The 22638-nt window shown below is 38.1% G+C and overlaps 1 protein-coding gene and 1 non-coding gene across 6 annotated transcripts in view; one reads left to right on the top strand and one right to left on the bottom strand.

The window, feature by feature from the left end:
• LOC122483275 (prolylcarboxypeptidase) overlaps positions 1–22638 on the bottom strand; it is a 77524-nt gene that overhangs the window by 3268 nt on the left and 51618 nt on the right. For all 5 annotated transcript variants that reach the window (XM_043580103.1, XM_043580104.1, XM_043580102.1 and 2 more), the window contains 5 exons: positions 19703–19884; positions 18501–18658; positions 17757–17929; positions 6293–6457; positions 5397–5584 (listed from right to left, as the gene is read on the bottom strand). In XM_043580103.1, coding sequence (XP_043436038.1) covers positions 5397–5584; positions 6293–6457; positions 17757–17929; positions 18501–18658; positions 19703–19884 — 866 coding nt within the window. The remainder of the gene's footprint in view (positions 1–5396; positions 5585–6292; positions 6458–17756; positions 17930–18500; positions 18659–19702; positions 19885–22638) is intronic.
• Positions 3828–3934, top strand: LOC122484641. Its single transcript, XR_006297678.1, has one exon. It is a non-coding gene; the product is annotated as a U6 spliceosomal RNA (small nuclear RNA).

The following is a 22638-nucleotide window of genomic DNA, read 5'->3' as shown; positions in this document are numbered from 1 at the left end:
AAACTAAAAGATTTGCCCATATCATTCATCTAGCAGCGGCAAATCTGAGATACAAATTCACACCTTGTAGCCCCAGTCTAATGTTCAATCTTTCATGCACACATCGTAAATCAACAGCACTCTTGACTTGTATGGTGCAGAATAAGAACATGAGCTTTGGGATCAGACACACCTGGGTTCCAGTGCCAGGTCTGTGCCGCCTCACCTTCCTAATCTTATGGAAGTTTAGATTCCTCAAAATAAAATAAAGACTGAAATACCTGGATTAAGAACCTGGTAGCTATTAGATTACTTTCCCCTGGTACTGTACTTTTTGGTATATCTTTATCTACATATCACTTATGGAACATTTCTATATGCTTTCTGACATTTGTTTCATGTACATTCCATTTTGCTGATATTGTTACAAAGCCTGAAATAACAAATATTCAAGGTCACATTATCAGATATATGAAATTGTTCCCATAATTTGCATAATCATTTTTAAAAGTCTCATCTATAAGTACAATCTATACAGATGCCTATCCAATAATATCTTTTTTTTAAATGCTTATTTATTTTGAGAGAGAGAGAGAGAGAGAGCATGAGCAGGGGCCAGGCAGAGAGAGAGAGGAAGAGAGAATCCCAAGCAGGCTCTGTACTGTCAGCTCTCCAACTACAACTCCATGAGGGCAGGGATTTTTGTCTCTTTTGTTTATTACTGCCCACAGTGCCTAGACCAGACCTGGCACATGGTAGGAGCCAGGTGTTTATTGTGTGAATGAAAAAAATTTTTTTAAGTGTTTAGACGCCTGCGGACTTGTACCAAATGCCCTACAAAGAGATATATAAATATATGTAGGCAAGTTCAGGCATATGAAATCACTTCAGTACTTTTTATGTGGGAAACCAAAGTTAATATAAATGATCAATATAAATATAGAGAGACTAACCTTCAGCTGTGTGTAGTAGTGAGAAGAACCACTAAGAAGATGTAAGTTTTATTGCCCTACCAGCCCATGACTTTAAGTAAGTCACCTAACATATGTGAACCTTAATTCCCACATATATAACAAAAAATAAATTTTTTTAAAAGATAATGCCCCTCCATCACAGAGATCTTGTGAGGCTCAAGTTAAATAATATATGTGGTAGTAAGATATAAACTATAAAATACTACACAAATGTGCAGTATTATTACAATAATTATCATATTCTGTAAGTATGAGAAGTGTTAATACTTCTGAGAGGTAAATGAATCATGAAAAGGGATGTGAAAGCATGTCTCACAGACATTTGGCCAGAAAAGTAATGTGGTCAACATTTTCCAGTTAATGTACAAGCTAAATGAGAAAATAAGCATTTAGGTACATTAAATATATGTGTGTTTGAGATACAATTTTAAATTCCTTTTACAATCCCCACCACATTTCTCTTTTAAAAAAAATTAATTCAACTTCAACTTAGTAACATCATTCTTGGAAAGAAATCACTCCAAAAATGTACATTTTTGGTTTCGTTAAAAATGAAAAGGAAAACTCATGTGCAAAATAACAGTCTTAGTTTTCAATTACCAGATAAATTCTTAAAGTAAACTACACAAGGGGTTAGATTTTCTTAAGTGAACAAATCGCCTTTATCATTATTCCAATTTAACAGGACCAACCCAGATAGGAAACTCTCCATTATTTGCAAAACAAAAAAGCCATCCCAACAGCCACATAATAAGCAAACTGCATTTGATTTAAAAGGTCATCTGAATCAGCCCAGTGGCTTAGCAACAGTGTTTGGAGTTGCCGAGAGACCCAAGATGCACATGGACTTGAATTTCTTGGTCCCAGACACGTGAAAGCTTAACCAGCCACTGGGACATTTACCAAAAAAATACTGGCTTTCATGAGAGAGTCTAGATGCCTGGATAAAATTCCCAACAGTGAGCTTCTAATCACTAGCAACAATTAATTTGCCTGAGAAATGATATTAAACTAACCAGCTCCTCAGGGACTCCCTTTTGGATTTATATTTAAATTACTGAGCATGACCATTGGTAAAATAGTTTCTTACCAGTTGGGGTTGGGGAAAAAAAGAAATCCTTCTAACAAAACAACCATACAATAAAAAAAATTGTTGAAATGGAATGATTAATGGCTCCTAGTTATTAACTCCTCATTCATTCAACAAACGTTTACTGAGTACCTACTATGTGTTCAACAGTGAACAGACAAAATGTCCTCATGATGCTTACTTCCATGATAATCTATTTACTCATTAAAGTAACCTTGTTTGGTAGTCATTATTTCTAACTTTTATATATTGGCAATTTGCCTGAGTCTATACAGCTAACTTGGTCTCCCTCACTTCAAAGCCCAAGGTTTTAATTGCACTGACAAATACGGACTAAACTTTCCATTCAGGAAAGCAGTCACAGTTGGACTTGTGTGAGATGACCTAAGGAGAGAAGCATGGACATAAAGATACTTTCCACCTGGTTCCTTGGACATTTTCTTATTCATCAACCAAAACCGTTTTCTAGTTGGTAGCCACTAAGTAGAGACAACAGAGGCACACCTAAGGCTGTTTCTTTACTTTGGGAATGTGTTTACTTTAGAAAAGCAGGACAATTTTGAATTTTTAAATATACTGGGGACGTCTAGGTGGCTCAGTCGGTTAACCTTCTAACTCTTGATATCGTTTCAGGTCATGATCTCATTCACGGTTCTGACATCGAGCCCCACGTTGGGCTCTGTGCTAACAGAGAGGAGCCTGCTTGGGATTCTCACTCTCTCGGCTCCTCCCCCACTTGTGCATGTGCATGTGCATACACATGCACACACACATGTACACACACTCTCTCTCTCTCAAAATAAGTAAACATTAAAAAAAATAATAATAATAAAAAATAAAACTTCTATACTGGATTTCCTCACACCTAGCAGCATAAAGATTTCTTTTTAAAAGTACTTGCCACTGTAAAAAGATAAACCAGTACCTTCACATAGTCCTGCCTTTACACTCTCATATGCCTCTACAGACTTTCTAAACTTTGTATTTTGTTCCTTGTTTTTATCAACACACATATTTCTTGGGCATCTAGTATGTACCAGGTACTGGATGCAAATGCTGAAAGCACAGATACAATTAAGTCAAAGTCTCTGCCATTAAGAAGTTTTCAATCTCATGGGGCAGACAGAAACATAAATAGATCATGTCCAGAGTGCTAAGTGATATTCACAGGCCTAGGGGAGCTAAGGGGTAAATCTCACTTCCCTGGAGGGATCAGGGAAGGTTTCTGGGAAGGTGCCTGAGTTTTAGGAAAAGGAAAAAAAGATGAAGGGGAAGGACATGCAAAGACGAATAACTCCCTATGTCTAGGACATGAGTACAAGGCAGAGTGTCCTTCCATTTATTCATTCAACAAATCTTTTTTGGGCACATATATTTGCCAAATCTGGGCCAAATACTTTCTTGGGTTAACTCTTAAGCATTACACAACTCTGTAGGGTGAGTTATTATTATCATTTTATAGAAAAGAAGTCTGAGGATCTAAGAGCTTAAGTAATTTTTCTTAAAATAGCTCAGTTTACCTTTGCAAAGTTCTATTGGAAAGTCCTCTCTTAACACTGAGTTAAAAGTTTCTAACACTGAGCTAGAATTTCCACTTCTTGCTTCAGTTCTATTCCCAAAACTTTTCTCACCAAATCTGCCCCCTCCCCCAATGATGATGATGATGATGAGTTTGATAGCCTAAGGAAAATAATATAAAAGGGCAAATAGATTACTAAGATACTCATCTATGGTTGAATCCCATAACTCATACATTAAACTCATACATTAAACAAACTCATACAGTGCTCGCTTCGGCAGCACATATACTAAAATTGGACTGATACAGAGAAGATTAGCGTGGCCCCTGCACAAGGATGACATGCAAATTTGTGAAGCGTTCCATATTTTTTTTACCCAAGGTATACAGGAATGCTGATGCATAGGGCCACTTGTACCCCAATGTTTATAGCAGCACTTTCAACAATAGCCAGATTATGGAAAGAGCCTAAATGTCCATCAACTGATGAATGAATAAAGAAATTGTGGTTTATATACAGAATCGAATACTACTTGGCAATGAGAAAGAATGAAATATGGCTTTTTGTAGCAACGTGGATGGAACCGGAGAGTGTTATGCTAAGTGAAATAAGTCATAAAGAGAAAGACAGATACCACATATTTTCACTCTTATGTGGATCCTGAGAAACTTAACAGAAGACCATGGGGGAGGGGAAGGAAAAAAAAAGTTAGAGAGGGAGGGAGGCAAACCATAAGAGACTCTTAAAAACTAAGAACAAACTGAGGGTTGATGGGAAGTGGGAGGGAGGGGAGGGTGATGGGCATTGAGGAGGGCACCTGTTGGGATGAGCACTGGTGTTGAATGGAAACCAATTTGACAATAAATTTCATATTAAGAAAAAATACATACTAAAATAAAAAACAAAAACAAAAACAAAAACAAAAACAAAAAAACTATTGGCCATGTCCAGAAGGTCAAATTTGACTCTCATTTTAAAGAGATTGTAAAAGAATGACATTTACAGTTTAAACAATGGCTCCAGGTTAAGAGGCCTATATGCTATCTCTCTTCTATTTCCATGTAGATTTGGGGAAATTTTTTAAGTAACTTGTTTTTGTCTTAATAGCTGATAGGCTAAGGTTCAAACCAAAATATGGAAATTTTAAAATCACAATCACATACACATAGAGTCTACTCAATTAACCCTGATGTGAGCCAATACCAAATACATCCCTTCTAAAGAAGCAATGTAACATAGAGGAGCAAACACAGGTTTTGTAGTCAGGCAGGCCAAGGTTGAGATCTGGTTTACCACTTAGTAACCATTACAAAGCTGGATGAGGTTTGGCAAGAGATTGGACTCAGCGACCTTCGCTTTCCTCCTAAGTAAAAAAGAGACTATAACAACTACTTCAGAGGACTGCTGGGAGGATTCAATTAGGCAATTTATTTAAAGTGCCTCACATAGTGCCTGAAACAGAACAGAGTAGGCACCTCAAAAGTGTTTGCTGAAAAAATAGTGAAAAATATTTACTATCAATTAATAATAACAGTAACAAGGGCAGTACAAATTGAGAACAGCAAATGATACTTCATTTTGTGCTAGTTTTTTTAAATAAAATATTTAAGTTTTGTTGCTGTTACTGTTTTTAAGCCTTTAAGCATGTTTGTAATAGAGTATAAAAGTGTATCTCTTGCTCAGCATCCTCTGTCTTTCAAAGAAAGACATGATGGATACCACTCCTGTATTCTACATTGTTTTACTATCAGCATTTTTCTGGTTCTACCTTCTCGGCTATTCTACAAATGTCTTCATCAACCAAAGTTTTTCTCTGCACCAGTAAAAACTCACCTAAAAACAATGTTGCTGTGTGAACTGATGTTTCTGCCTCCATACACAGTAGTGATCCAGGCGGGCCTTGGTCTCACACCCCACTGTTTAAAACAGTCATCAGAATATTCCCTAAAGTTCCATGAGCGAGGCTCAAACATGTCATCGATACCATTAGTACAAAAAGGCATGACCATTTCTGTGCAAGCCTAAAAAAGGAAAACAAAAGAGAATCCGATGACAAAATGAAGCACAAAGAGTTAAATAACTTGTCCAAAGTTATTCTGCTGGTAGCAGCAAAGCTAGGGTTTGACCTCAGGCGGTCTGGCTTCAGAGCTCCTGCTCTTTACCTACATCATACCACCTCTCATTATTCCTGGAAAGGCTCAGCTGAGAAGTAACAAAAGTTAGGGCTACATATTCTTCATCGGTAAATTGCTTTCTTCCACATCTATTATCATATTTAACCCTCAGGAGGGAAAGTATTAGTATTAGTATTAGTATTAGTATTAGTATTATTAGTCTCATGCAGGTGAAGGGATGGAGGCTCAGAGATTCAAGTCAGACTCCCCTTCTTTTCTTCATCCATAAAATGCTTCCTTTTGATAGGAAGCATTGCTTTTGATAGGACTTACCAAGAGATATTGTAATATACGTATCTTTTTCAACGAACTATATTTAAAGGTGAGATCATGCCATATTTATCTTTGTATCTTTGGAGTCTAGCAGGTTGCCTGGCACATGGGTACCCAGAAAATATTTGGTGATGATTAAATACATGAAGGAAGGAAGGAAGGAATAAAAAAAGATAATGGAGCCCAGATTTGGACCCAGGTTAGTGACAAAATCTTGTGAACTATCTTACAGTACAACCATATCAGCAGGAAATTCCACTTGAGGAAATTATGCAAGCTTACCTGATAGCTCCAACCCTGGGTTCCCAGATTGCTAGTTGTTGTCTCTGATATATTCAGGCATCTCGCCTGGCCTGAGTAATTGTAATATATATTCAGAGCTTGGAAAATATTCTGCAGCAGCTGTGCATCAGATAAACTGGGATTGTTCAAATACTTGCACACTACCTGTCATTTTAAAGAGACATAAAAGAAGAAGAGTCAGAATATATTTATAAAATCATAATTTTAATGAAATAAAGAGAAATATGACTGTGATTTGCCTATAAAATAATCTTAAACATCTAATAGCATTGCTTGACAATTTCTATCTCTTGAGTATAATCCTGTTCATAAATGAATAAACCATTACTCTCCAAGTGTAAAATTTAAATTACTCTCCAAGCTATAGAAATAAACCAAAGGCATTTGTATGGTATGCAAAATATTCCACACCTACCACTGTAGCCTCATCTTTTTTGCACGCTTTGTTCCAGCCTAGAAAAACCATTCTCAACACACCAGGGTCTTTTTCTCCTCTTTGCCTTTGTTCACCCTAAAATACCCTTTTCTCACTCTCGCACTCCAGTAATGTCTGGCAAACACCAATACACCTTCTATAATACTTAGCGCAAGTATCACTTCCTCTATGAGGCCATCATTAGCTATGCCCTCAAGTTGGGGAGAACTAAATCACTACTCCCTTTACTTACCCTGTACTTGCTTCTATCAAAACCCCTGTAACACTGTACTGTACTCATTTGATTCCACAACATCCCCCTCAGCACTCAGCAAGGTATCTGACAACTAAATGCTAGCTGAATGAATAAATACATTTTTGTGAAAATGTAAAATTTATAAAATTTCTTATGGAAAAACTATACCAAGCTCCAGTATCTGTGGTGTGATAAGAAATATATCAGGCAGCAACCCAGCTTCCAAATATTCCTGTCACTAGACTATCATCAGCATCTGAAATCTAGTACCTAAAAATCACAGAGAATACTTGGGGTCAGAAGTGAGGGCAGGAATGACTAGATAGAGGCATGGGGGAACTTTCAGGGGTAGGGAAATAGTCCTGATCTTCATGGAAGTCTGGGGTACACAACAAACAGTTCACTTGCAATTTGTGCAATTCACTGTATATAAATTTTATCTCAAAAAAAAAAAAAAGAAATACTGAACTTTAATTAATGATGATAAAGGTGAAGTATCCCTGAGAAGTATACTGATGTCTGCAACTTATTCTGAAATGCATTTTAAAAATCAGATGGAATGAAGGATAGAGGGATGGCTAGCCAAAAATATCTGTGCTAAATCAAATCTAGCAAAATACTTTTATAGAATTTAGGTGGTATTTTTAATGGGTGTTCACTGTCCAATTATTTCAGTATTTCTGTGTTTGAAATCTTTCACAATAAAATACTGGGGAAAAATCACAGGCAATGGTTTCACAGCTGCATAATACCACCACTTACTGATTACTGAGCTCTGGGTTTACAACCATTGTATTATATAATCCTCAAGCAATCCTATCAGATATATTATTGTCCATTATTTTACAAAAAGAAACTGAATCTTATGTTAAATCACTTTACTCGAGGTCATCCACCTAGTAAATGTTAAGATCTAGATATAACCCAGATCTCTCTAGCTATGAAATAGGCATCTTATCCATTATGCTACACGGCTTAGGGAGCATCCTTTGTAAAACTGCAAATAGCCCCGATGGCAAGGGAAACACACTCAGCTTGCATCATGAAGTCAGTGATTTGGTCCTTTCTCATTTTATATGGAAAAGATGTATACAACAGGCAAGTCTGATTTTTAAAAAAGAGACAGGAAGAGAAAGGGACAAGCTGAGAGAAAAAGGAGCCAGGAAAGAAAGAGCCTAGTTACCCTACTTCAGGGAGAGACTCCACGCAACAGGAGCAACAAGGCCCAGGCTGGGGACATGCCCAAAAAGGAGGCACTGAGAAAGGAAGTGAACAGCAGAAAGCAAACCCAGCCTCTCCTCCTAGTTCTGTTTAGGACCAGTTTCCAGCAACACCTTTCTGAAAAAAGAGGAAATGTGAAAAGACTGCAGAAATGAATCATAAGGAAAATTCAAAGTCTCTCTCCAAATGCATTCAGCACAAAAATATTTCTGTGAAATGTTGAATGGCACTTTGTGAAAAAAAGGTTTCAGAGTCAAATAATTTTAAGAAATATTGTGTCAGCAAATGTGAACAGTTTACTTGACTGCGGGAATCCTCAGAGCCTTTAACATGCTCAACTACAACATGACTTTCCAAAAGGGATAGAGAGTGTGCACTACTTCCAGTAAGTTTTTAGAAATAACAAATGTAAGAAAAGTCAGAAATTGGGGCGCCTGGATGGCTCGGTCGGTTAAGCGTCTGACTTCGGCACAGGTCATGATCTCACGGTTTGTGAGTTTGAGCCCGCATTGGGCTCTGTGCTGACAGCTCAGAGCCTGGAGCCTGCTTCGGATTCTGTGTCTCCCTCTCTCTCTCTGAGCCTCCCCTGCTTGTGCTCCTTCTCTCATTCTCTCATTCTCTCAAAAACAAACATTTTAAAACATTGAAAACAAACAAACAAACAAACAGAGCCTGGGACCAAAACATACATGCTTATAGTTTATTTGGGAATGTGATCCCAAAGAAGATAAACGACAGGGACAGAAAAAGGTAAGGAAAAAAAGGTGATACGGAAATGTGTACCAGGTGGTCACCACCACGGCCTTCATAAGGCGCCTATAAGGGATCTTCACGGAATTCCTCAGAACCCTTGTGCACTATGGGTGAGAATATAAATTGGTACATTGTGGAAAACAGTATGGAGGTTCCTCAAAAAATTAAAAATAAAACTACCATAAAATCCAGCAACTCCACTTCTAGGCAAATATTCAAATGAAAGGAAATTAGGATCTAAAACAAATATCTACACCCCCATGTTCACTGCACCATTATTCACAATAGCCAAGATAAGGAAACCTAAGTGTCCATTGATGGATGAATGAATAAGGAAAATGTGAGATGTATATAAATGAAATGGAATATTAATCACTCTTTAAAAAGAAGCCTTGCCATTTGTGAGAATATGGATGAAACTGGAAGACATTACACAAGCCAGATACAGAAAGACAAACATTGTATGATCTCAGTTATGTGCAGAATCTAAAAAAGTCAAACTCATAGAACCAAGGTAGAATGGCAGTTGGTAAGGGCTGGGGGAAGGGCGATGGGTAAATGCAGAAATGTTGGTCAAAGGATATACACTTTCAGTTATAAGATGAGTAAGTTCTGGAGATCTAATGAAGATATTGGTGACTACTATTAATAATACTTGAAATCTTCCAGGAGAGCCCCGCGTCGGACTCTGTGCTGACTGCTCAGAGCCTGGAGCCTGTTTCAGATTCTGTGTCTCCCTCTCTCTCTGCTCCTTCCCTGTTCATGCTCTCTCTCTGTCTCAAAAATAAATAAACGTTAAAAAAAAAAAATTAAAAAAAAAAAAAGAAAAGTCAGAAATTAAGATGTCCAAATAACCTGGATATACCTTTAAAAAGTAACAGCGAGGTCATAAGAGTAAGATAAACCTGAAAAGGTGTACATGAAGAAACAGTACTGAGCTAACCTCAGAGCTTCACAAACCTGTTAACCCAAAGCAATAAGAAAATGAAAGCTGAAGAAAAAAGGCAAAACAGTGTTTTACTTTTCTACAACTTTCATTTATTCATGGTAAGTCAAAAAATACCTAACAGTTGTTGGAAAATGTCCCTAAGAAATATGCCAATCAGAAACACTCAAGAAAATATGGAAATCAAGAACCAATCACAGAATTTGTTAAACTACTTATTGCCAACAGTTGGTCGGCATTGCTTCCTGACTGTGGACACTAACGGTGGATTCAGCTGTTTCCAAATGCAGCATAAAGGTATGGAATGGACCCACGGAATGCATAGGAGAGCATTATGTCCAAGCACAGCACAGTAGATGAGGCAGGGTGACAATGTAAGCCAGGCAGGAGGAAAAGGGAGCGCTGATGAGCAACAACAAACAAGTTGCCTAAAACTCTGTTAAAGAACAGTAGCAAGTAAGTGTGACTCACATGCTGGCATCAGATCCCCTCTCAGAGCTAGAACACTGGGCCTCTGTCAGGCAAAGAAAAGGAGTCCCCATGAATAGCCATCTCTGCAAACAGCAGTTACTGTCACTCCTTAAAAGACACAGGCATGGCTGGGGACCGGCACCGGCTGACAATACTTGGGTTTCGGCAGTGCCAGTTACTCAGAGGGAACATCGTGGTCAGAAACTTGGCGTCTACTAATAGAAATTCCATATCCAGATTAAGGGCACTCCTGGGCCCACTGTCCTCTGTAAGGTCAGGGCTCCCTTGGAGCACTGGGTCCAGTTCCGAGCACCACACTTTAAAAAGGACACTGACCAACATGAGAAAATGTAGAGGGGAGCAATCAGGATGGGGAGTTGAGGAAAAGTTGAAGCAATCCTACAATTGTTTGTTTGTATCATTTTTCCAATCTGTCAGTACTACAAATAAGGCTACAATAAATAACCTTGGGCCTAAATCTTTACGTACACCCTGAACTGTTTTCTTGAGATAAATTCTTAGAGGAGTTATTAGTTCAAAGGAAATAAACATTTTTAAGGCTTTTGCTACATCAAGCTGCCTTATAGAAAGAAAGTACCAATTTATAATCCTAGTGGCACATTAGCTAGAAGGCCCAAAAAAACTTCTTTTTGTAAAATATTTACAAATTTTTTTTAGTAAAATATTTACAAATTTACTAAGGGAATTTTATTATTTTAGGTGCTTCTAAAGTTCCTTTCTAAGTGAAAAATTCTGTGAGTACAAGCATCATTCTCTAGTGTAAACAACACAATCTCTACATATCTCTGTACACTACCTTAACAATTATGGTAGCAAAGAGTGAATAAAGTTTTTGAAAAATTACTGGAGTTACACTAGCAAAACCTCAGCACTATTCCCATGTTTATTCAAAAAAAGATAATCATGTACTTTTATTTTTAAAAAAAAATTTTTTTTTCAACGTTTATTTATTTTTGGGACAGAGAGAGACAGAGCATGAACGGGGGAGGGGCAGAGAGAGAGGGAGACACAGAATCGGAAACAGGCTCCAGGCTCTGAGCCATCAGCCCAGAGCCCGACGCGGGGCTCGAACTCACGGACCGCGAGATCGTGACCTGGCTGAAGTCGGACGCTTAACCGACTGCGCCACCCAGGCGCCCCAATCATGTACTTTTATAAAAGATCCACAGGATGCACAAAACTTCTCTAAATGTTAAGTTGAACCATATGAAGTTGCCATGTTTATAAGTCAAACACAGTCAGATATCAGCATCTTTGGTTCAACTTCATCTAATACTCCCTTCACCTTAAACCTGATAATGTGCAGTTATTAGCCAATTGAGGAGTACAAGTACTTGGCCTGTTGATTGTTAATTGAGGGCCTGTAATAACAAGGAAAGAGTCCCTGCCAACCACTTCCATTCAGAATACTCAACACTCATGTAGCCCCTGTACTATATTTCCTATTTATCTTGTGAACACTCTCAAATTAGCTTCTTCCAAACACTTTCTATATAAGGTATAGCATTTCTATTTAGGTCATAAATTCAGTGATATGAGAGCAACTGGGACTGAGGCTGCTAGTCCAACTTGTGGTTCCTTGTGGTCAGGTACTTTCCCTATGATGACCCAGGGGAAAACATATAACGACCATCCCCATATCACAGAGGAGAAAACAAGCTCAGAGAGGTCTGGCTAAAGATATACAATTTTAAAACTATGAATATAAGTTCTGAACCCACACTTTGGCAACAAAGTCCTAGTACAACACTGCCTCTTTGTTACTATATACAACAATAATAGCTCTTGTTATTATTATATAATTAGTATCAATTCAGTGCTTACTAAGCACTGGGTCCTATTAAATTCTCATAATGACCCTAATAATTACTAGTAATTACAATTACTATTATCCCCACTTTGCAGATGAGGAAACTAAAGAACAGGGAGGTTAAGAAACCTGTCCCAGTCACACAGCCAGAAAGTGGCAGAGCTGGCATTCAAATGCAAGATTCTCTGTGGAGCTTCCATTTGTAACTGCCAATACTACACATACTCAACTTCAAAACTGTAGTGTAAGAGAAAAAGAACAACACAAACAGTGCCTAAATATACCTGTAGTCTCACGCTTAATTTGTTAAGCAAAAACATTGTTTTAACATTTATTCATCTTTTTTTTTTTTTTTTTTTTAATTTTTTTTTTTCAACGTTTATTTATTTTTGGACAGAGAGAGACAGAGCATGAACGGGGGAGGGGCAGAGAGAGAGGGAGACACAGAATCGGAAACAGGCTCCAGGCTCTGAGCCATCAGCCCAGAGCCTGACGCGGGGCTCGAACTCACGGACTGCGAGATCGTGACCTGGCTGAAGTCGGACGCTTAACCGACTGCGCCACCCAGGCGCCCCAACATTTATTCATCTTTGAGAGACAGAGAGAGACAGAGCATGAGTGGGGAAGGGGCAGAGAGACGGAGACACAGAATCCGAAGCAGGCTCCAGGCTCTGAGCTGTCAGTACAGAGCCTGATGCGGGGCTCGAACTCACAAACTACGAGATCATGACCTGAGCCGAAGTTGGATGCTCAACCGACTGAGCCACCCAGACGCTCTGCAATTTTTTTTATTCTTAGATTATCTTTGTATTTTTCTAAGTTTGTTTTACATAAAAACTTAGATAAAAGGGATTCTGTGGCAATGTAAAAACCAAACAACTTTTTTTTTTATCATGCAACAGAAAAGAAAACTGTAAAACAGTAGAGTAATTCATATGAGGCTCAAAAATCAACATATGAAATAGACTTAATTCACTTTCTATTTCCTAGAACAAAGATGAACATTCAGGAAAAACTTAAAAAGAGCATTAGAAGTCCATTTTAATAATTCTTGTTTTAAAGAGTGTAGAAATCATGGTGAAAGAACATTTCAATCTTAGTACCAAACTAATTAGCTCTATACCCAGATATTTAGAATCTCCCCTTTGATCCCACACACACTAGACAGTGTAAAGATAATGATTTGTTTAAAAGCTTTATGTGTCCCCTTACCTATAAGGATAAACGTCTGAATAAGAGAAATAAAAAGGGGGCAAAGAAAAATTTTTAAAAGAAGGAAAGAAGATGGGTTAAAAAAAAAAAAAAAAGACCAACCTCCTCTCAGAAAGTATGGCCCATCCACATTAGAGAAAGGATTAAGCAGATACATTCAGCTTTTCTAACAGATTTTCTTTCTCTACGGCTTCAATACCCCTCTCACACTCACAGATAATCACATTAGTTTTGTCATTAAAAGCTCCCTTTTCATAGAATGCACCTAAACCGCTTAAACCACCCAGAGAGGTCGCATACATTATCAAACACCAAGACAAACGGAAGAGATTTTCCATTTTATGTCTTATTATTTCACTACATCTAACTGCATGCTCAGAAGGCCAAGCCAAAGATTTGGTGAGTTATCAGCTAAAAAATTATTCCAAAATCAATAACCGCTATAGTATCCTTAAAAACTGTTCTTTAAGCTGAGAAGAGACCTAGTAGTTTCTATGCTGACAGAGCAGTCAAATGACAGAGAGGTTTTCTATTTCCCTTTTCTCTTCTTCCTTGTGCTCTCTCAGCCAAGTCCATGATTATTTCTGCATGAATGTTGCAGCTTCTGTTAACAGTAAACAAAAGCAAATGGAGTCTGAGTGTGCAAAGCCCACAAACAAATTAAAAAGAACGATACTTGAGTTGACACGGAAAAGGCATTCAATCACTGCCTCTGGATCTTTCAGAACCATACAGGGTCCAGGCAGAATTGGAAATCACCTACTTTTTTTCATAACCCAACTGTTACACATTATCTCACTATCCTAAGCCTAAGTTACAGACTTAGAAAAGGACGGCTGTTTGTCAGCCTTTTAAAAAGGAGGAAGTGTATCAGAGGGAGGAGGAGTTATGGTTAAATGGAACTATCCAAGTGAAAGAGCGGTCCCCAACTGGGTAGTGTTCCTGGGATTAGTGGGTTGGGAGAACAGAGAGGAGGTCAAGAAAGGAGAAATAGAATGAACAGTGAAAGAAAGTGATCTGAAGCTAAAAGTTTGGGAGGGAGACATGTAGTAGAAAAACTTTGAAATCATATAGGATAAAACTGGAAATAGAGGCAATGGAAAGTTCTCAAGCAGGGGGCAATGAGAGATTTCTTTTGGTTGGGTGCAGGCAAGAAACAGAAACATAAATATATTATAAGCAACAAAGAATTCCTTAATATGCCAAAAGAAAGGATAAAACCAGTAAGAAATGACTGAAGAGAATAACAAGAAGTAGTCCTGGAGAAAAGAAGTAAAACCTGATTGTCGGGCAAAGACACAAATTACCTTGCCTTAAAAATAAACTTTTATAATGCATATATACAGAAGATAAAAGAAGGACTGTGCTAAATCAAAAATAAATGGCAGAATATTTGAGATATACTCTACTAATTTTGAATGAATGAATTTTTAATGAATACTTAGGAGAGAGGAAGGATAGGATATTTATTTACATGTGAGATGCATCAGCAAATTTTTCAAAAGGAACATTAAAGAAATGGGGAGAAAAGCAAAGTTAGTGTTCCTTGTTCCAAATCACAATACAAACGAATACAAAAAAGCTGTATTCCTCTGGCTTTTTTCTAAATCAGGGGTTGGCACACCCCCAGGCCAAATCCAGGCTACTGCTTATTTTATAAATAAAGTATTATTGCATAGTCTTCCTCATTTACTTGAATTTGCCTATGGCTACTCTCCTGCCACACCTGCAGAACAGAGCAACTGTGACAGAGACCAAATGGCCCACAAAACCTAAAATTTTTATTATTAGCTGTTTACAAATAAAGTTTGCCAACTTCTGTTCCAAATACCAAGGGAATTCCCTGTATGTTTTTGATTTATGTATTTATTTTGAGAGAGTGACAGAGTGTAAGCAGGACAGGGGCAGAGTGGGAGACAGCAAGAATCCCAAGCAGGCTCCGCACTGACAGTACAGAGCCCAGCACGGGGCTTGAACTCATAAACTGTGAGATCATGACCTGAGCCGAAATCAAGCGTTGGACACTCAACTGACTGAGCCACCCAGGAGCCCCATTCCCATATGCTTATCATGTGACAACTCATTTGTTCTTCAAATGGGCATACAAATGCAAACTTAATTTTCACTTTGTAAACAGACTGTAGTTAAATTTGATAGTTGTCACAATGTGGCTAGAGATCCACCCCAAAATCCAGCCAAATCCTCTCCTAATCCAGTGCGATATGGTAAAAGATCAGAGGCTCTGAACAATGGTAGACCCAAGTTCAAATTGTGCTTTCCCCATTTCTTGACTGAGCTTAAATTTCCACTCCATTGTACCTCTTTTTCCCAGAGTATTTTTGTGGGGATTATATGGGACAGCATATATGAAAGTGTTCTGTAAATAGTAAAATAAGGGAAATAAGGCATTATTAGCACAAAGACATGTATGGAGGCTAACTGGCTCAAATTTAGTTTTTTTCTCATTATTTTGATCCAGGTTTTCTTACCATGAGAGAGATCTGATCTTTTAAATAACTCTGTATTGTCTAAGTTCAATTGAATTCAATACAAATTTACCTCTGGCCTACTATGTGCAAGACATCCACTTCTCATTCTAGTTTTTAGATGAATAAGATCTCTAATAGCAAATGACCTTGTTCTATTTGGGTTACAAAGTTTTAAGTAAAACGTTCATTTAATAGTTCAAAGGGACTTATGGGGCACCTGGGTGGCTCAGTCAGTTAAGCGTCTTGACTTCAGCTCACGGTTCATGAGTTCAAGCCCCACGTCGGGCTCTGGGCTGACAGCTCAGAGCCTGGAGCCTGCTATGGATTCTGTCTCCCTCTCTCTCTGCCCCTCCCCTGCTCACACTCTCTCTCTGACTCTCTCTCCCTCTGTCTCTCTCTCTTTCTCTAAAATATAAACATTAAGAAAAAAAATTTTTTAAATAGTTCAAAGGGACTGTTAAGTTCAAAGTGCTTTTGAAAACTGGTTTTCATCTGACCAAGTCTATTTATATTTCCAGCACTCATTCTACCTGTAGAATCAATTATATTCTCCAAACTTAACCATCAAGTTAGCCAAACTTTAATTTTAAAATAAGAATATTCTTTACAAAGAAATGCTTAAAAGAGGATGAATACACAATAAAGAATTTTGTCATGAAAAGAACTTTAAAATTTATGGTGCGGTGTATCTTTACAGTTTCCACAGTACTTTCATGTCTAATATTTTATTTGATCCTCAGCACAACCCTATGGAGAATGTAAGTATCATTACCCCACTTTGCAGAGGAAGACAGGGAGGCTCAGGAAGAAGACAGCCTTGCCCAAGATCACACAGCTGGTATATGGTGGTTCTGGATCAAAGATCCAGAGTCAGTACTCCTTCCACTCCACCCTGCTGCATGGGGATCACTCCTTTATGATATGTCGAGCACTTAGAACACATTAGCAGTTGACTGAGTCATAGCACTATGATAGCAGTTGCCTTTTATTAAGCACTAACCATATATGACATAGGTCTATGTGTCTCAGATGTATGACAAAGATGGAGTAAATTGTGCATGCAAAGTGTACAGCACAGGACTTGGCACACAGTAATCATTCCATTAGCAGCAACTACCGGTCTTAGCTCTAAATCATACAACTCTATAATCTATACATTTATCTCCTTTATTCAAATCAGAGGAAGCTGATGTTTACAAACATTAGGTAAGGTGTCCAAGGTTGAGTAACCAGAAAGTGACAGAAGCCAGAATTTCTGCCCAGGTTGGTCATACTCAGAGCCCCTTTGTCATTGGAAATTCCTCTGATGCTAAAAGTCACAGAAAGCACCAGTTTAAAAAACAAAACAAGGGGCGCCTGGGTGGCGCAGTCGGTTAAGCGTCCGACTTCAGCCAGGTCACGATCTCCCGGTCCGGGAGTTCGAGCCCCGCGTCAGGCTCTGGGCTGATGGCTCAGAGCCTGGAGCCTGTTTCCGATTCTGTGTCTCCCTCTCTCTCTGCCCCTCCCCCGTTCATGCTCTGTCTCTCTCTGTCCCAAAAATAAATAAACGTTGAAAAAAAAAATTAAAACAAAAAACAAAACAAAACAAAAAGAGAGAGAAAAGTTCATATTAAAAGTGATGAAGGAGAGGGGCCTGATGGCTCAAGTCCCTTAAGCATGTGACTTTTGATTTTGGCTCAGGTCATGATCTCACGGTTCATGAGATCAAGCCCCATGTTGGGCTCAATGCTGACAGCATGGGGCCTGCTTGGGATTCTCTCTCACCCTATCTCTCTGCCCCTCTCCCTTCTCAAAATAAATAAGTAAACTTAAGTAAAAAAAAAGTAACGAAAGGATATTTTCCTATTACCTTGATAGGCCAAGCAGGCAAAGGCTGTAAAAAGTTAGACTCGTAAGGGTAGTCCACCATTGCCAGATTTATCCAGGTTTCAGAGATCCAGCCTTTCAAATGCTGAACATCCTGCGAATTTCTTAATGGGGTACATAAGTGAAGGGCTTCAGAAAGCCAATGCAAGCCACTGCCTGAAAACAGAATCACATTGTTGGAATATAAAAAGCACTACTTGACAGAAGGCTTTACCGATCACTTGGTATTTTAGAAAATTCAATCTTCTATACCATTTCTCCAAGTATGCTTTTTCAACATTCAATAAAATATTTTTAAAGCAACTGGAAAATCCCATGATAAACAAGTTGTCTATCTTCATGGGGTGTGCCAGAATTTATTTGAATTATTTCCTGTTTCAAAGATACTTTTGAAATAAGTAAATAAATAAACAAATGAAACATCAGAGAGCAATCAGAATGCATAAACCACAATGAAATAAAACAAACAGAAGTATCTGACAAACATAGTGTTGATCAAAAGACAGCAGATACAAAACATAGTACTATGTTCTTGATTACAGTGGATGATTATTATACTAATATACCATATTGGTTATGTTTCACTCCATGAAAATTCATCAAGTGATGTATTTTGATTTGTGTACTTTTCTGTATGTTATACTTAAAAATAAAAACAAGCAAGTGTTGAATTTAACAAATGAAAGGTAAAACACTCCATGATTTTATTCTATTAATTAAAGCTTACCTGTTCTTGCGAGTCGAGTAATAGCACCCCAGGAATTGTGGATGGTCTCTGAACAATTTGGGCCACTTTTCCTAAAATCTTCAGTTACGATCTTCATAAATACACCACAAGGTACCAGATTACCAAAATGCCAGATGGGGGCAGAGGCTGCAAGAGCTCTAAATTGGAAGGAAAATAATAAAGGCAAACAGAAAAAAAATGTAACTCATCAAATTCAAGTTTTAAAATTGAAACATTGAACAAAAATGGTGAGAAAAATAACAGCTGTTAATGAGATAAAAACCAGAAATCTCAGTACAACAGAAACAAATATCTAAGTATGCTGTGACAGTATTAAGAAGTGCTCATGTCCAATGAATAGCCACTTCTCCAAAGAAGACATCCAGATGGCCAACCAACACATGAAAAAATGCTCAACATCACTCATCATCAGGGAAATACAAATCAAAACCACAATGAGATACCACCTCTCAGAATGGCTAACATTAACAACTCAGGCAACAACAGATGTTGGCAAGGATGTGGAGAAAAAGGATCTCTTTTGCACTGCTGGTGGGAATGCAAACTGGTGCAGCCACTCTGGAAAACAGTGTGGAGGTTCCTCAAAAAATTAAAAATAGGACTACACTACGACACAGCAATTGTACTACTGGATATTTATCCAAGGGATACAGGTGTGCTGTTTCAAAGGAGCACATGCACCCCCATGTGTATAGCAGCACTATCAACAATAGCCAAAGTATGGAAAGAGCCCAAATGTCCATCGATGGATGAATGGATAAAGATGTGATATATACATACAATGGAGAATTACTCAGCAATCAAAAGGAATGAAATCTTGCCATTTCTAACTATGTGGATGGAACTAGAGCAAAATTAGTCAGAGAAAGACAAATATCATATGACTTCACTCATTTGAGGACTTTAAGATACAAAACAGGTGAACATAAGGGAAGGAAAGCAAAAATAATATAAAAACACGGAGGGGGACAAAACATAAGAGACTCTTAAATGTGGAGAACAAACAGAGGGTTACTGGAGGGTTGTGGGAGGAGGGATGGGCTAAATAGGTAAGGGGCATTAAGGAATCTACTCCTGAAATCATTGTTGTACTACATGCTAACTAAGTTGGATGTAAATTTAAAAATTAAAAAAATAAAAATAAAAAAAGAAGTGCTCATGTCCAACATAAATGCATTTACCCAACCACCATATGAGGGTATTTCATCCTGAACCAGGCTGCAAGCATGCCACCATAAGAGCCCCCTACGGCAATGACAGGTTGATTTTTAGCTCCTGGGATTGTTCTTTTCAAGTTTTTGATTAACACTGCAAAATCTGCCAGAGCTTGTTCTGATGTCAGATAATTCAAGTATCTGGAATCCTAAAGAAAAGTAACAAAGAACAAGTATAAATGTGCACATAATAGCAGCTTAGGCATAGCATAGGTCCAGGGAAAAAGCCAGTCAGATAAGTTTTACTCCAAATAGAATTTCTAGGCTATTGAGTTAAAATGCCCAGTCAACGTAATAACAATGCTGATTTAAATAAATCATTAAAAAATTATTTCAAGTTTGTGCGAAGAACATAATGTATTTTGCATTCAAATGTAAATTTCTATTAAGTGCTATTTACCAAAGACCTTGTTGAGGTTGTAGAAACAATAGAAACAAACTGTAATATTTAATAGTAAATGTGATGGAATACAATTCTCAGCTTAACAGACAACTGCTGTATTACAATTTTTATTACTTTTTTTTAATGTTTATTTGTTTTTGAGAGAGACAGACAGAGAGACAGAGCACAAGCAGGGGAGGCGCAGAGAGAGAGGGAGACACAGAATCCCAAGCTGGCTCCAGGCTCTGAGCTGTCAGCTCAGAGCCCGAGGCCAGGCTCGAACTCATGAACCGCGAGATCATGATCTGAGCTGAAGTCGGATACTTAGCCAATTGAGCCACCCAAGGTGCCCCTACAATTTTTATTTTAAATTTTGAAACATTTAAAATGGCTACTGGGGCACCTGGGTGGCTCTGTTAAGCATCCGACTTCGGCTCAGGTCATGATCTTGTAGTTCATGAGTTCGAGTCCAGCCTCAGGCTCTGGGCTGACAGCTCAGAGCCTGGAGCCTGCTTTGGATTCTGTGTCTCCCTCTCTCTCTCTGCCCCTCCCCTGATTGTACTCTCTCTCTCTCTCTCTCTCTCTCTCTCTCTCTGTCTCAAAAATAAACATTAAAAAAATTTAAAAAATAAAATGGCTACTATACAGGCAAAGGTAGACCGAATCTTGTGAAAAACTGAAGAATCATCAATAAAAATCAAACTCATCCTTCCTTATCAGAAAGATTATCATTATATCTGCATACCAACAACTGGAAATTACCCTGTTGTAAACAACTATAAAATTGGAGTTACAAAATGCAATACAGCAACTACATCCAGGCATTAGAAAACAGGCAACACAAGACATTGATCCCTGAGAGAAGGATATTCATAAAGTAAGCCCCATGATCACTGTCTCTCTGCCTAGAGACAATTTCCTCAGTGCAACGTAGGGGGGTAAAGCTCAGAGTCCTGCTAAACTAAGGGAGCTAGTAAAGTGTATGATTGGACTCATAGGTGGAATTTGAGAAACTCAACAAATGAACATAGGGGAAGAGAAGGAAAAACAAGATAAAAACAGAGAGGGAGGCAAACCATAAGAAACTCTTTTAAATACAGAGAACAAACTGAGGGTTGCTGGAGAGGGTGAGGGCAGATGGGTTAAATGGGTGATGGGCATTAAGGAGGGCACTTCTCAGGGTGACCACTGGGTGTCATATGTAAGAGATGAATCACCGGATTCTACTCCTGAAGCCAAGACTACACTGTGTGTTAACTAACTTGAAAATTAAAAAAAAAAAAAAAAAAAAAAAGTATCTCTCCTTTAAAAGAAAAAGTCTTATTCCTCTCTCTTTGAGCTTGGGCTGGGCTTAGTGACTTGGTTCTAATTAATGTGTCAGCAGTGACGTACAACTTCCAATGTTAAGTCACAATAAGCACTGCAGTTTCCACCTTGCTCTCTCTTGAGCCACCCAAGGACCCCAAGATACATACTTCCTGACCTCTTACCTCCTCTTTCATTATCTATCACTAGTCTTGACTTCCAATTTTCTATGTATAGTTGAGTGTCATTTTTTTCTAATCCTTGCATAACATTTGTAATATTAACCCCCATGCTACTGACAAATTCTGTGAGCACATGAAGGGAAAGAAGCGTATCAAAAAGAGCCCTTAGTTCCATTTTGCTAACAAAGTATGAACATGGGAATCTAGGTGACATTATGTTTCTATCTGCAACGAGCTGACTTCTTCCAATGGTTTCAAGATCTATCAACTCTCCTAATCAGATAATTATGCAGAATAATAAGCTAAAGAATTGAGTTTCCCCCCATAGCCCAACAAATATCAGCAAATAGTTCTGTTCTTCATTCACAACACAAGAAATTTTCATTTATTTTATTTACTTATAATATGAGCTAATAAAACCTCTGAGAATGAAAATTAAAACTCTTTTCAGGGGTGCCTGGCTGGCTCAGTTAGTTAAGCATCTGACTTCAGCTCAGGTCATGACCTCATGGTTTGTGGGTTTGAGCCCCGTGTTGGGCTCTGTGCTGACAGCTCAGAGCCTGGAGCCTGCTTTGGATTCTGTGTCTCCCTCTCTCTGCTTCTCTCTCTCTCTCTCAAAAATAAACAAACACAAATATACATATATAAACTCCTTTCAAAATAGGCATCCTAGAAAATTACTGGCCCCAAGTTCTTCTAAAAAGATGGTATATACATACTGGTAGTATGCATAATGATCTTAGGTAATCTTTTTTATTTTAATACTTGTTTTAATGTAATTTAGAAAAAAAAAACTAGTACATAAAACCCTTGTTAAGATAATGCAAAATTTGAAAAGTTAGTTGTTCAAAGACAAGTATTATGTAAATAATAGCACAGATAGCAAATTCATATACCCAGAATCACAAAGTACATGAGTGACTCAGTTGAGGAAATAGTATCCTTTTTATTGGGTGTACAGTCTGTGGCCAAGGCCAAAACTCCTTGTGAGATTAGGAAAGGTCAGAAGGGAATCCAAGTGGCTATTTGGACTC

This window comes from Prionailurus bengalensis, chromosome D1 (assembly GCF_016509475.1).
Source record: "Prionailurus bengalensis isolate Pbe53 chromosome D1, Fcat_Pben_1.1_paternal_pri, whole genome shotgun sequence".
Lineage (NCBI taxonomy): Eukaryota > Metazoa > Chordata > Mammalia > Carnivora > Felidae > Prionailurus > Prionailurus bengalensis.
This window is presented reverse-complemented; position numbering and strand designations above follow the sequence as displayed.